The 16,013-nt window shown below is 36.8% G+C and overlaps 1 protein-coding gene and 1 pseudogene across 1 annotated transcript; both read left to right on the top strand.

The window, feature by feature from the left end:
* The first annotated feature begins 4,323 nt into the window (after nucleotides 1–4,323).
* On the top strand, nucleotides 4,324–12,824 carry LOC103478511 (C3a anaphylatoxin chemotactic receptor-like; annotated as a pseudogene).
* Nucleotides 12,825–13,353: 529 nt separating this feature from the next.
* LOC103478512 (C3a anaphylatoxin chemotactic receptor-like) lies at nucleotides 13,354–15,270 on the top strand. Its single transcript, XM_008432401.3, has 2 exons — nucleotides 13,354–13,383; nucleotides 13,589–15,270. Exons 1-2 carry the CDS (start codon nucleotides 13,374–13,376, stop codon nucleotides 14,713–14,715), a joined length of 1,137 nt encoding a protein of 378 aa, XP_008430623.2. The 5' UTR covers nucleotides 13,354–13,373; the 3' UTR covers nucleotides 14,716–15,270.
* Nucleotides 15,271–16,013: the final 743 nt, after the last annotated feature.

Raw genomic sequence — 16,013 nt, 5'->3', positions numbered from 1 at the left:
CAGTCAGCTAATAACAGTTTAGCTGCAAGGCTCAGTTGAAAACAAGGAACATAAAACACCCTTTTCAGTTTACAGGTGGGCAGACAGAACATATGCCGCATAAATGAGTAGTGATCTCGTCTACCAAGTTCAAAAATTATTTAGTTTTAACCTCAGTTTATGACATTATTTTATGAAACACAGGTGAGGTCCAAAATGAAACAGTTAATGACAAACTAAGCGTCACGTGTTGTAGTTTGTTGATCATGTTCAGGATCATGATCAACAACATGATGATCATGAGTTTGTTGTTCATCATTTACTTTAGAGAAACTAAACCAAACTTGTCTTTGGTATCTTATTGGCAGCTTCCTGTTTTGTTTGGGATAGTCTGGCCCTTTCCTGTCTCTTTACTTCCTGGTTTATTACTGTCTCTATGTTTCCCAGACTTCTCTTGGTTTTGAGTCTTTCTTCTAATTGTGATCTGTTTGTGTACTGCTTATTAACTTGTGGTTTGTGTTCGGTTCCTGTTCTGCCATTCATTTCCTCTGTCTCTTGCTTTGATTATGCTCTTAAATGCTTCCTCTCAGCTTATTAGTCTCAGTTGTTTCTTGTTCTACTCATCAGTTCTCATTAGTATATTATCCTCTTAGGCTGTCTGGTCATGACTGGTTCATCTGTTCAGCCGTACCCTGAGTAATTCTGCCCTCCATGTTCTTGATTTGTTTTTGGGTTTATTTAGTTTCATAAAATTCAGCTCTTTCAGTTTTTGAATCTCCAACTTTGTTTTTTACTTCATCTCTACCTCCCTGGTGCCTGAATTTCAGTCTTGCACAATCACCTGCCATTTTGTGTCACAAATATCTCAAAAACCTTATTTGATAACTGCATAGAGTTATTTTTCCTCTTGTTATTGTAAGTTTGCACTAACTGTAAAGTTGTATTCTGAAGTTTTCACCTTTGAGTGAATATGAATGCTGCTTGCTGCTCTTAACCTGAATATCCTCACGGTGGGGAAAAGGATGTTTCTATTCTATTCTGACATACACATTGTACCCCATTCGCCTGGATTTTGTTGAAGTTGTGGATCAGTCCCATTTGTTTTCAAGATGACGAAATTACAATTACAAAAATGAGCCAGCAATACAAGTAAGTAAGGTAGTGTGCTCACCCACTTTATCAACGTTCAAATATCTTACAGTACATCTTAGTTACTAGGAGGCAACAACATGAAGACATTGCCTCTACTTAAAAACAACAAAGCCTCAAAACACTTTAGCTAATGTTTGCCACCAAAACTGCTGACTTTGTTTGCCACAAAACTGGGGATCCGTTCCTTAGTTATGTTCTGAACATTACAGATACATATTTTATTCTTTTATAACATGTTTAACTTGACTGCTGTTAACAAAACTAAATCACTGGTGTCAATGCAGGAACATGTTTTTTTTTTTTTTGCATACTGCCACTGTTGTCATTAAAAAATAAAACACCAGACTATTGCTACACTGAAACTACGAATGCCCCTAATGTTAACAATGAAATCAGTAGATATAACTCATTTATTACTTTAGCTTCTCGTTTAGTCATTGTTTTTTAGTCCAAGCTTTCTTAGCATTTTCATCTGCCTTTTGCTTTTTGACATGAATAGCTTCTGGAAATATGTCAGGACATTTGGTGATTAAATGTAAACCTTAATGAATGAGTTTCTGTTTATATGGAAAGAGGAAATAAATGTGTTAACGTTGCTCACCATGATTTCCTATTGAAAGTATTGAAGCAGACTGATGGGAACTCTTAATTTATAACATGATTCATCTCAAAATGAAACATTTGTGAAGTTTCTGACACATAAATGCGTTATGTCTGGCTTCTAATATTACAAATGTAAAGCGGCCATGAATTATTGGCAATTTAATTGCCATCGATTCATTGACATAAAAAGAAGCACAAAAATTTAAAACAGAAGTCCTAACACTAAGTCTAGCATCTGTTGCTGGTTTTAAGAAGGGGATGTTGTGTAGCTAAAAATGTGTTGCTTTTGAAAAGCTACAAGCTACAGCTTTTCATGTGGTTCGGAGAACTACAGTTTGATTTAAGTGCTCAGAAATCTAAAGTGATGTATTTTAAGAGTATATTTAAATCACAAATGATGCAGCCCCTTATTACTTTTCAAGGTTATTATAAGATCGAGTTTGTCTCAGGTTTTATGATTGATTATTCCCTGGGCTTTGTTCACATTAAACAGCAGGTAAAAAACTTGAAGCTGAAGTTTGGTTTTTATTTAAGAATTAGATCTTGTTTATCATTTGAGGCTAAGAAACATCTTGGTGCTGCCATTTTTATTTCTCATTTTAGACTATATATATATATATATATATATATATATATATATATATATATATATATATATATATATATATATATGCCTCAGTGACTCTTGAGAATAGGGACAAAATGGGTTTTAATTTTCCCATATTTTTTTTTTTATTATTTCTCAACCTTATGTATGCAAATATGACAATGTTTTGGAAATGTAAAGATGCTAAGGTGCAGGCTCCCAGTTGCAATATAAAAAAATATATAAAATTTTTAATCAACCTGACCTAGAATGTTGTCATCACCAGCTGACAAAAATAACTAAAAAATCATTTTTAATGACCCTATTAGTGATATTTTTACTCATTTTACAGACAAACGCTTCTCAAGAAACAAAATAAATATTATTTAAAACAAAAAAACAACAAAAAGTCCATCTGACGGAGTTGACACAGAGCTGAAGGTGGTGACAAACTAGTGAGTAAAATGAAAAACTTGGTACATGTGAAGTAATGCAATTTATGTAAAATACATTAAAATGAATTAATTGCACATGTAATTGAGATTTGACAACAATTTCACTTAAAGAGTCAGAAAAACTCTGATGGAGTTGACATCTGACGGAGTTGACAAAATGCCAAACTACCTCAATTTATATGATGTTATTCTGAAGGAGGCCATGGTGTAGCTCATCAGGTCCATGAAATCTTTATAATACACCAAAATGAAGCCTTTATTTCACAAAATTTCATCAAAGTTTTGTAAATTGTCAGTTATGGTGTTGACACAATGAGGCAACACCATAACTGACATAAAACAGAAGAAAAAACTAAAGAACATATGCTAACCAGAGCTAACTAGCCCTCTTAGCAAAGAAAGAGAAAGGAAGTGGTAATGTGGTCCTCAGAAGTTCTGGTGCCCCCCAATAATGCCTGATTTTTTTTACATTCTTTTCATGTCTGACGGTGTTGACAAAAACTAGGGACAAATTTCAATGGAGTTGGAAAATATATAAAAATTATTTTTAATTCAATTTATTGATACTTTTATAATTATTTATATAACTACTTATACTCAATTGTCATAATATATCATTTTAGTATTTCTTTAATTATTTTAAACTATTATAATGTATTGAGTTCTGCTCCTGGACAAGGGATTTTACAGGCATCATCCACCGACTACAATCTTTAAAATAAAATAATATTCAGCAAACACCAGGAAAATATACATTGTTGTGCTCACATGACCCAGGTTGGTTTAGTCAGATATTTGAAAAAATTATATTTTGTGTATATTTTATTCAAATTTTGTGCTTTATCCATAGGACCTGTTTTGTCCCTGTTCTCAAGAATCACTGGCCTGGATGTTCACACTGGTTGCATAAGCTGCATTGTGTTTCTTGCTGGTGTAGGAGTCCTGCCGCCTCACCTCTGTCTTCTCTGTACATGTATTGGGTGGAGTTGTCTTATTCACCCCTAGATTCTACCACTGGTATTTATTTACAAACGTATCTTGGGTTTACTCTTCCCCATATCTCCTGTCCCTTATTGTTGGAAAATTTTCAGGCGGTGGTTTTCTGCACTCGGATATCTTCATTTTGTTAACTATCCCTAAAGTTCGCACTGATCATGGCAAGAAATCCTTCCAGTTTGCTGCTCCCTCAGATGGGCATCAACGGCACAGACAAAGTTGAAGGAAATGGTCCCTTTTGATGTATTTAAAGCCACTCTTAATCAGTTTGTAAGTGTTTTTTTAAGTGCTTTGGCTAATATTAAGATGCATTTTAGTCCTATTTTTACTTTAATAGTTGTATTTCCTTTTGTTTTTATTCCTTTATAATCCATACTTACTTTGTAATGGTCCATGTGTTGCTGCCAGTCTTGACCAGGTCTCTCTTGAAAGAGAGATTTTTGAGATATACCTGGTTAAATAAACAGTACATACATTACAAACAAGATGTTATCAAAGCTTCCTTTTTCATTAAAGGTTCTTGTGGTTTTTCTAAAGAAAAACACATAGAGCTTGAGGTCTAATTGTGAGTAATAATAGTAGAACATCAACCAAAAAGGGGAATGTTTGGCAGAGTAAAATACCTGGTAGAAAATGAACCTAAACCAGAGCGTAGAGGAATCTTCACTTGAGTCATGGTTATTTCATGTGGCTAGAAAGAGACATAAAACAATTTAAGAACTATTTTAAAACACATTTTGCATTCAATGCATCACATTGAATCTAATTATTGTGCTCCTGTTTTTTAAGTAGACTGAAAGACATGGTACCTACTGAAAATAGAAAACAAAATCCACTGTCTCACTGGTACTGCTTTAAGTAAAAGTGTCACAGGGCCAAATATAGCTTCCTGTTGGATCACAGGTTTGGGAAGAGAAAATCTGTTTGAAACTGTCTGCCACTTGAATGTTTGTTTTTTAGACTTCTGTAATTGGTCATTTTGGAACTGACACCTGACATTAAGGGCTGCAGGTCGTTTGAATGTTAGGAAGGGAATAAAAGATATTTAAGGACCAACTCGTGGCGTTTTGGTAAGAAGGAAAGTATATGACATACATTGTTCGATAAACTACAGCTAATTGTTTTACAGAAAACAACATAAATGCTATATTATGAAAACAAACAGCCCAACATCAACTTTTACTAACTTTTTAAATTTAGGTTCATAATCTACTGCATAGCTGAGTTCTTCTTTTGAGTGTTTCAACTTTGTTATAAGAGCACTGAGCGCTGATTATGGAGCATATGCTAATGAGGGAATACCTCTGGACTTAGAGCACAGGTGAGAAGGTAACCAGGTGAACTTCAAGTGGATATTGGGACCATTATCCGGGATTGTTTTGTGTTCCAGTCCCTCCCCGGTGCAATAAATGAGCACTACATTATAACGGGATTCATTTATCTGTTGGAAAACAACAAAGTGGGTTTAGTGTTACTTCACAACTAGGTTGGATAGATGGATAGAATCATACGTTTGGCGAAATAGACAAATAAATTGTTTGCATATGGTATAATCCACAAATGTCTGCCTCTTTTGGCCTTTACATTTTCATACAATTAATATGATTTTATTTTATGGTGAAAAGTCTTAGGTAGCACTTTTGTTTTGTTGACTCCTTCGGTATGTCCACGCTGTCTGACAGGCAGATGCAGCAGCGGAAAGGGAGGAGTGTAGAGAGAGAAGAAATGTAGTTAAGATGAGATATAAATCAACTTAGAATGAAGACCTTGCAGCTACCGGCAGCATGGGGACTGGTGAGTTGCTCAAACAAACGGCACAAATACTTTTAAAGCTCATTCTTAATTTACACAAAAACGTTTATGATTGTTTCACGTAAAAACACAGATTATAGATTTTGCAAATTGATTGATATGTTTGTGTTGTAGGAAGTAAATCTCATTTCTAAAGACTGTTCAAAAATAAATAGGTTAATTTTTTGCACACTTATATACCGAGTTCTTCTAAGTAATTTTTCTATTTTAATATAATAGCTTTTTGTTGAGTGAGCTGAAGTTTTTAGGTCAACTCAGCCAAATGTGGCTTTGTACAGTTGGCTTTCATTGTAACGTCACAGATGCAAAAAAGAGATAAATATAAAGGTTTAACCAACCAACAAATTCACTGCTAGCTAAAAATCTAAAATATGATTGAAATTTTACCTGTATGCAGTAAATAACACTTTAATTCTGAGAACTTTGCTGTGGATATGTCTGCTGATTCAACAACTTTTTGCTTTTTGTCTAAGAATGCAGCTGCAATGAGAAACATGATAAGATTTTGTGAATGCACCAATGTGTGTGGGGGAAGGCATTGTTGCACAGCACCTGCAAATGTTCTCTCTGTGCATTCTGCAAACTCTCTAACAAGTGTTTCCATTTCTCTTCATCAGATAACACAACTATAGACGGTTCATCTGGACTGGAATCGGCTCTCAAACACATTCACACATTCTCTCTGGTCATCTATTGTGTGATTATAGTGGTTGGGACAGTGGGTAATGGTCTGGTCATCTACGTGACCGGCTTCAAGATGAAGAAAACAGTCAACTCTGTGTGGTTTCTCAACTTGGCTCTGGCTGACTTCCTCTTCACAGCATTCCTGGTGTTTACAGCAGTGTCTCTCTCTCGGCAGCACCACTGGCCCTTTGGAGAATTTATGTGCAAACTCAACAGCTTTGTGAGCTTGGTCAACATGTTTGCCAGTGTCTTTTTTCTGATGGCCATAAATCTGGATAGATGCCTGTCCACATGGGTGGTGGAATGGGCACAAAACGAGCGCACCGTCCTTAAGGCTCAAATCATCAGTGCTGTAATCTGGTTTGCTGCAGGGATCTGTAGCACACCTTATGCCAGCTTTCGCATTGTGACCAACCAGAAGAATGTCACCCAGTGCAGATACAAAGATAACATCCAACTTAAATGGACTCTGTGCACTTTCCGCTTTGTTGTGGGCTTCCTCATCCCATTCTTGGCAATATTTTTCTCTTACGTGGCAATAGGAATACGTTCCAAGCGTCTGCAAAATGTGAGGAAGCACTTATCTCACGTAATTGTTTTCATCATCGTTGCATTCTTCATCTGCTGGTTGCCATTTCATGTTATGAGTTTTATAGAATTAGCTTCCAACAATAACCTTAAGAAGATTGTTGAGATTGGAGGTCCTTTGACTCTGAGTCTAGCTTTCATGAACAGCTGCCTGAACCCCATCCTCTACGTTTTCATCCGAGATGACTTCCAAAATCAGCTTCATCAGTCTGTGTGCTTTGTTGTAGAAAATGCTCTGGCGGAGGACTTTTTGCCATCTGTATCCTCTCGTTTCTTGTCACCACAGTTGCCACGGGCTGATAGAAAATCACATACCTCTGTTCCTGTCTAAGAGAAATATGTAGAAATTTAACTACATATCTAGAATGTATTGCAATGTATGTATAGAGAAAACATGCATGTGAATTCTTTTTACTTCATTTAGTTTTTTATGTTTTTCCAACTGCAGGTGACTTTATTGTGTGTGATTTCCTTAAACGTTAAGTCTTTAAAAAAATATTAGTAACGTGTCGCGATTTATAGTCTAAGTTGACAATCTGTGCACCACATTAGCTTAGACTATTTTAAAGTAAACAATTGAAGGCTCTCTCCATTGATCTGTATGCTAACCTGCCTAAATTGTTTTATATTTTAGAATGTTACATGGTATAGAGGTAGAGATTGTTCCCTTTATACAGAGAATATCACTATAAACCCAGGCTCAAAAATATTGAGTTCATAACACTTGTATTTGCCTAATTTGTGAGTATGCTAATTTTGGTTAAACTGAGCTCTTTCATTTCCCTTTTGATTTTAAATGTTTTAATGTCCTTTGGAAACGCCTGCCTAGTCTGCAGACTTGCATTCCTAACATAGAGCATCTCTCCCTGGTAGTCATGAAGTGCTTTAAGAAAGTGGTCGAGGCTTTCATTGTGGACTGCATTGATGTCACTGTGGACCCACATCAATATGTGTGCAGGAAGAACCGACCCACAATATTAACACAGCATTCGCCCACTTAGAAAACAAGGACTATTATGCTCGTCTGCTCTTTGTGGATTTCACACCAACATTCAACACACTTTTACATCAGGCTCTGATTCAAAACTTAATACACCTGGACTGAGTTACACCCTTTGCAACTGGATCTTTTAAATATCTCTTCCTGTCCTGTTACTCTCAGCACTGGCTCCCTCTAGGGCAGTGTGCTGAGCCCCTTCTGTTCACCCTGCTCATATATGGGACTGCTCAGCAAACAACTCCGTTGCCTCATTGTGAAGTTTGCAGATGACACATCTGTAGTTAGTCTGACAACTGGCAGGAGGTGGAGCACATGGAGGGTTGATGCAAGGGAAACAACCTCTTCATCAATGTGAAGAAGGTAAAGGAGATGATGCTACACTGTCGGAGGGACAGCAGTGAATGTGGTCTCTAAGCTACAGGTACCTGGGTGTACACATCACTGACGACCTCACCCGGAGCACGAACGTCTCCTGCCTGATTCGAAAAGCACACTAGAGTCTCTACTTCTTTGGGATGCGTCTGACACCGGAGGTCAGTCCTGGCATTATTCTACAGACGTGGAGTTGAGAGTGTCCTCTGTCTCTGCATCACCATGTGGCACCCCAGCTGTTCTGTAGCAGAGGAGGCACAGAACAGCAATGCAGAAGGCAGTGAAAGCTGCACAGAGGATGGTGGATTGCAGCCTCTTCACCATCATGGACATCAAGATCTCCAAATATAAGAAACGGGCCTCCTGCATCACCAAAGACTCAACTCCCCCTGTGCCTTCCAATGTTTTTCCTCTTCCCTTCATGCAGAAGGTTGCAGAGCAAATAGCAGGACTGCAAGACAGGACTGGTGAACTATATGGTCCCCTGTAGCTCCTCCTGCCTTCCTCTGCCACCACAACATATCATATCTTTGGTATTTTTGCAAAATTTGCAGTGTTTTGCACAACTCTGGAAATTGCACGGCACTGGTTTTATTTACCTCTACAGGACTGCATACTGTTGTCATTTTATGCAGAAAACTGTTATACTTTCACCACCTGCAGGAAAGTTGGATGAAGTGACTTGACCAAGGACACAACGATTGAGACAGAGACTGGGGGTTTAAGCCAGCAACCCACTGGATACGGGACAAACTTCTACCACCACAGTTGTGTGTACTTCACACATGTAAATCTTGTTCTGAATGAACATAAGCAAGAAGTTCTGGGAATTGTTTTTTCAGGTCATGCCTGTTAAAATGCTTCATCTCCATTTTGATAAAGTCTCTGACAGGTGAGCATCAGGACCTTTAATGGTTGTATTAACACCCTAGCACATAATTTCTTAGTTTCTAGTAGTTTCTAGTATACGGGGCCTTGGAGCATTAGGCTCTTTGTTGTTGTACACGGCATTGATGCCATACTGTTTGGAGGAAACAAGGCAAAAAAAAAAAAAGCCTTGCTACTTGCAAAAGTATTCATCATCCATAAAGCTTTTTTCATATCTTTTCATATTACAATCAAAGTTCAACATATTTCATTGGGATTTTTTTGGATGAATCAAAGCCCAGTAGTGCATATTTTTGCAACTACTGGGTTATTTTTTACAAATAAAAATCCTACTCATGTATGTCAATACTTAGTAGAGGCAGATTTTGTTCCAGTTACAGTTGACTTACACTTACAAAGTCTGCACTTTTGGTAAAATGTGATTTTCCATCATGTTTCCATGCCCCAAAGGCTTGGCGCAGACTACAATAAAGATTTCTTCTGACATTTTAACAAGGGCTAGATTTGAGGTGTTGCTCAATCTCATAAAATACAAAAGTTAAAAGATCCAAATAGTGAGGTGCCAAAGTCCTGTGACAGAAAAACAAACCCAAATCATCAAACCTCCTCCACCATGTTTGATAATTGGTATTAAGCGTTTGTGCTAATCTGCTGTTTTTAGTCTCTGTCAATAAATAGCATTGTGCTTTAAAGCTTAAAACGTAACATAGAAGAAACAAAGGTACTGCCCCTGTCTCGGGGTAGTTGGAATTCGAGAGATGGTTGTCAGGCACATTTTTTACTTTGTCATTTAAAGAAGGTTTTGCACGGCAAAACTGAAACCACAAAGTTCTCTTAACACCCTCAGCCCCACACAAAGCTACCATCAAATTTTTTTATATTTTTTTGAGTGTGTAATTACATCAACAACTGGGGTGTGAAATCCCTGCACAACACTCTCCAAGCATTCAACAATACATTTTTAAAATTGTCACCAATACTCCATGTAGCCTTGCATAAAAACTAATCTTGTAATCAATATGTTATATTAATGCCAAAAAATGCCAATAAGATTCCAATTTACTGTTTTATATTCACATTTAACATGAACATTAGCGATTCAAACTGTTGTCACTAGTTGATAAGCAGATAAGCAAAGTGACACTCACTGGTGAATGTTTTGCAGTCATGCTTCGTTCCTGTAAAAGCACCACACAAATTTGATTGTTATCTTTTTCCTGCACATAAACTAGCTTCACTCACAGGCTAATGGGGCTTATTTACAGAATACCATATTTATTTGTCTATATGCGAGGTTTGAAGCAAAACTACAAACTATTAATTTGATACATAGACATATATTGTGGCATGTAAAATACTTTCAGGTGTTGCTGTGAAATGTTTCCTGATTCATGTTTTTGATTATTTTTTCAAGTTAGAACAGTGGAACGTAATGTGGTGAGGGCATGTGAATGATAGCACAGAAAACTCAAGAGTAGATGTGTGAATTGTGCAATTGTAGGGCACAAATCACGATCAAATTTGTGTTACGTTGTTCCTCAAGAGATAGGGTGCTTTTGTGGCTTTTTGCACGGCAGCTCTACTCTATCATAAGTATTTGTAGGCAAACAATACGATGTGGGGGAAAATGTGGCTTCAACACTTATTGTTTTACAATCTGCATCTCAAAAGGAGTGTAGGCACTGACGTAGGGAAGACAGTGGAGTGTTCTTTAAATTTGAAATATACAACAGAGAGAGAGAAAGAGAAAAGGAAAGAAAGAAAGGAAAAAGAAAGAAAGAATGAAGAGTATTGGACTAGTCATAATATTAGAGTTATGAAAAAAATTGATTGTTCAGCGGTCAGTATAAGGGAACTGATTCTGGAGAGCTAAAGTATGAGCTCAGACTGTACATTTAAGCTAAATCATTTTAATTTCTTAAAAACGTAATAATACAAAAGAAACTTCACTGAAGAGATCTGACAACTTTATGGCATCTGAATTACAAAAACATCAGGTTTTTGAGAGCAAGCAGAACATTAGATGATAAGGTTTTAAGTATTTTACATGATGTACAAAACTCTGAAAAAAATATTTGCATAGTCAAATAATCCTTTTCATTAAAACCTCTCACAGCTGTCATTTGCATTCTATTTTGATTTCCACCTATGTAAAGAAGTCTAGCTGTACTTATTTGACAGTATGGTTGAAGGGAGCTGCGAAGGGTAGGGCAAAATGTAATATATCAATTGTGAGTTGCTTCAGATGACAGTTTGCCACCTCTGCCACCTGATATGCAGGACAGACAATTTAGAAATAGTCAAAAACGTACTGTATATATAAATAAGTTTCCACAGTTTATATTTTCATCTCATTTCCATTGCTGATTACCTGGTGCCGACACACTGCACATACAGAATGAAAAACATCTGTATGTGCAGCAGCACTTATGACTGCTGTGATGCAGTCATAAGTGCTGCATCACAGCAAATGTTATAGTTGCAAGAATGCCAACTTGCAGTCTTGCTCCCGATCGGCCATTTAGAGAACTAAAAAGTTTACGTAAAAAAGAAAATGGCTACAAATACAAATCATATAGGTGAATCAATATTTATTTAAGTTTTAACTTGGATTTATGTTTTTTTTTTCCACACTGTTGTCTGCCCAGGATCTAGAAATAATGCACAGGTTAGAATGGACAGGGCCTAAAATAACTCCTTGGCTCATTCATTAGCTTTGTTAGGTAACGACTTATCATTACTATTAAAAACCCTATCAGGAACAAGTTTACTTTAAGAGTGATTTCTTAGATACCATTTTAAAAGCCAACAGTTATTATGGACAATATGAAATCTCTCCTCCAGCTTTGAAAGTAAATGCCTGTTTTTCTTATTTCTTATCTAATTAATCATCAGATAACTTATCTAAAGAATCCTGATGTATGTTTGTTGAGTTGTTATGTCTAAATGTAAGAATCAAAACAAGTGGGTGTGACTATGTGTTTATCTGTAATTTTTTATTGTTAAGACTACCAACACCTTTTTTTCCTGATAAAAAGTGAAGTCTCTGTGTGGTGTGCGTTTGTATTAATCCCAACTTTGTAAATATTGTAGAGCCGTGTTTTGCTACCATTACAGTTATAAGTCTAGCTCTAGCAGATCACAGGTCTACCAGATTTGGACATCTTGGTGTTCTTATTGGTTGAGATTCGAAAGCCCCTCTTATTATTGTCCAATCACATTAAGCTGTTGTCTTGGGTAATTTCTGGTGATGTTGATTACAATGGCTTTAGTCATCTAATTTCCAATTTAGTCACGATATATCAACACAAGAAAATGGAGTAGTTTTGTTATGGTTGATAACTAAGTAAATTGTACTTTATTCAATCATGTAAATAAAAAGAAGCATGAATCTCTTACGGAGGATTAACTCATTTTATTTTTGGGTCTTTTATCACCTGTTGCAAATCCGATCTTAAAATTAAGTCCCAGTTTTTTTTCACTCCAGTGATTTTGTTCACTAATAAAATCCCCACATAACATATTATTTGTGTTTCTATATAAACTCTTCCAGTGAGTGTCTTTTGAACCCTGAATCACAGCGCGAGTGTACTGAGCACAAGCAAAACATTAAACACCATATGAGATTGCGAAACATTCATACATAAATATTAAATTGCTATCTACAGACACTGATAAGTGTATAATTTGTAATGCTTTGTTTTCTGAGTCTCCACCACGTTTGGAAATCTTTAATTTTGGTCCATTCTTCTCTACAAAACTAGATTTTGCTTTGATCAGATCAACTCAATTTTATTAGTTTAGTGCATGAAACAACTCAAACATAAAACCTTACAGTAGAGTAGCAAAATAAAGATAACTATATTCATCAAAGGTAAAAAAAACTCTGCCCAGTCTCAAGTCCTTTGGACCTACTAGCAGGTTTATAGAACTCCCCTGCATGCAGCTCCATCCGGCAACACTGCTTAAGATAAGTTCTGCACAAAAAGTTACTTTTGACTATTGCACTTTCCTCCCTCCATGTCTTTGCTTGTGGCAAAAGTGGCACTTCTTAATGTGCCGTTTAATTCTCCCATCTGAGCTGTCGATATCTGCAGCTAAATGTTGCTTTGCACCCGAAAGTGCAACTGTGAGTTTATCCACTCCCATTGGCATGTTTATGAGGTGAGAAGGAGGAGTAATCACATAGAGAACAAATATAGGTAAGGCTAGATAGAGATAGTCAAAGTGAGCGGAGACTCTTACAGCTAAAAGCAAAATGGCAAATGGTGAGTTGCTTTGAACATGCAAAATTGATCATTTTAATTGATATTAGAATCATATACTGTACTTCATGTGAGATCTGCATAAAAGATATGCATCTGGCAATTTTGGCAACTGTAAGATTCTTATAAAACTGAAGATGCAAGTCTATTTATCTTAAAAAAATTTTCAGTGAATGTTTATGACAATATTTATATTTTTATTTGTTAGGTAATGGAAATTTGTCTGCAAGTAATTCAACTGGATTGGAAATGGCAGTGAAGCAAATACAGACATTCTCACTGGTCGTCTACTGCCTTATTATAGTGGTGGGGACGGTTGGTAATGGTCTGGTCATCTATGTGACCGGATTCAAGATGAAGAAAACTGTCAACACTGTGTGGTTTCTCAACTTGGCTCTGGCTGACTTCCTCTTTACAGCGTTCCTGGTGTTTACAGCAGTGTCTCTCTCTCAGCAGCACCACTGGCCTTTTGGACAGTTCATGTGCAAACTCAACAACTTTGTGAGTTTGGTCAACATGTTTGCCAGCGTCTTTTTTCTGACAGCCATCAGTCTGGATCGTTGCGTGTCCATCTGGGTGGTGGTGTGGGCACAAAACAAGCGCACCGTCCGCAAAGCTCAAGTCATAAGTGCTGCAATCTGGTTGGCTGCAGCCATCTGTAGCACACCTTATGCATACTTTCGTACTGTGGAAGTCGACAAGAATCAGACATACTGCAGGTACCCTTCAACTATGACAAAAAACAAACAACGCACACTGTATATATTCCGCTTTGTTATGGGTTTTCTCATCCCGATCCTGGCTATATTTTTCTCATATGTAGCCATATGGATTCGTGCCAGGCGTATGCAGAGAATGAGGAAACGAAGATGTCACCGGATCATTTTCTCCATCATTTTTGCATTCTTTATCTGCTGGTTGCCTTTTCATGTTTTGAGTTTTATAGAATTAAAAATAAACTACTATCCAGATTTACTTAGCATTGTTCGTGTTGCAGGTCCTCTAACTGTAAGTCTTGCCTTCATGAACAGCTGCTTGAACCCCATCCTCTATGTTTTCATGTGTGACGAGTTCCAGAAGAAGCTCAAGCAGTCAATTTGGTTGGTTCTAGAAAATGCCCTGGCAGAGGACCACTTATCATTTGTTACGTCGTCTCGTTCATTGTCAAGGATTCCCAGAAAGTCTGATTCTACCGCCCCTGCTGAGGGGAAAGAAATTGAGACATCAATGATCTTAACAAAATCAAAAAAAGAGATCTGTACAGAGAAGTTCACAAAGATGGAGGAAAACAGCCACAAACTGATTGAAATGGTGGACTTTAATAAAGCGCACTGAAGTGATCTGAGCAAAGCTTTTATTTGTACAGTAACGTGAACACGTGCAAAAAAATTCAAAGAGTATTTTTGACGTCTGCTTGTTTTCCCATCATTTGTTCACCATTAACAGGTGTTTTCGTATGTGGTTATCGAGACACCCTGAGATACAAACCAGAGTCTGATAAAATCTCACAGAACACCCTGCCTTCCACATTCAATCAGCAAATGTAACTGAAACGCTGTGTAGGCGTCCTGCAGTAATATATTGTACATGTCAAGCTTTTAATGAAATGATTGTAAATACTGTAAAAATAGTATAAAATTACTCGTTTATTTTAGAACAGTTTGAATTTTGTTTTAACTCGCCTCTTTTCATGAACCTGTATGTTTAGCAATGCTCACATTTGTATGACTGTCTACTTCATCAATGACACTGTCAAAAGAGACAAAAATATTCATGGATTTTTCAGCAATTATTAAAAATATGATGACAAAACAATCCTGTCACACGTTCAGTCCTGATTTCTTATCTTACAGGATATAACAAGAGCCTGAGACAGAGTGTTTTGGTTTGAAACGAACAAAGCAACTGGAATAACGGAAACCTCTAGACACTTCTGAGTGGTTTTTCGCTCATACACCTTATCTGAATCGCAGCACTCGTACTGCAGATGTTCCTTGCAGCCATTAGATTCTATTGTGGTAAAAAAAAAAAAAAAAAAGCAGTAGCTCAACGTTTTTAGAAACTAAAGATTGCTTTCTTTACAAAGTTCATACTTCTTACTACAAGCACAGCTCATACATACAGGCTAGTCAAGAGGAAATTAAAATAATTTTCACATACCACATTGTGTGGTATGTGAAAATGCCTAGTTTCATATTCTAGAATACAGTAGAAGTAGTATCAGTATAAAAATGCAAATAGTGCATTGATTTTCTCAACCAGTGGTTCGCAAACCTGGTCCTTGGGTGTCCCTGCTCTGCATGTTTTAGATACATTACTGTCCCAGCACACCTGATTCAAAGAATTGCACGACGTCTTCTGCAGCCACCAAATCATCCATTCATTTAAGTCAGGTGTTTGGAAGCAAGGAGGACAGGGGAACTTGAGGACCAGGTTTGGAAACCACTGTTCTAAACCGTATTTAAATAAACGAGTGAAATTAATTCTGGCAATTGTGCTGAAAGTCTATGTGATATCATTTCTGTACTGGAAAGGCAAATATATAATCTAAAAATAAACTGGGGCAAAATAAGATTTGTTCAAACTATAAAACTGCATATTGGAAAACTGCAATTCATCCTATTTCTGTCAGG

Source organism: Poecilia reticulata, chromosome 16 (assembly GCF_904066995.2).
Source record: "Poecilia reticulata chromosome 16, P_reticulata-male-v2, whole genome shotgun sequence".
In the NCBI taxonomy this organism is placed as follows: domain Eukaryota; kingdom Metazoa; phylum Chordata; class Actinopteri; order Cyprinodontiformes; family Poeciliidae; genus Poecilia; species Poecilia reticulata.
Note: the sequence above shows the minus strand (reverse complement) of the source record. Positions and strands in the feature narration are given on the sequence as shown.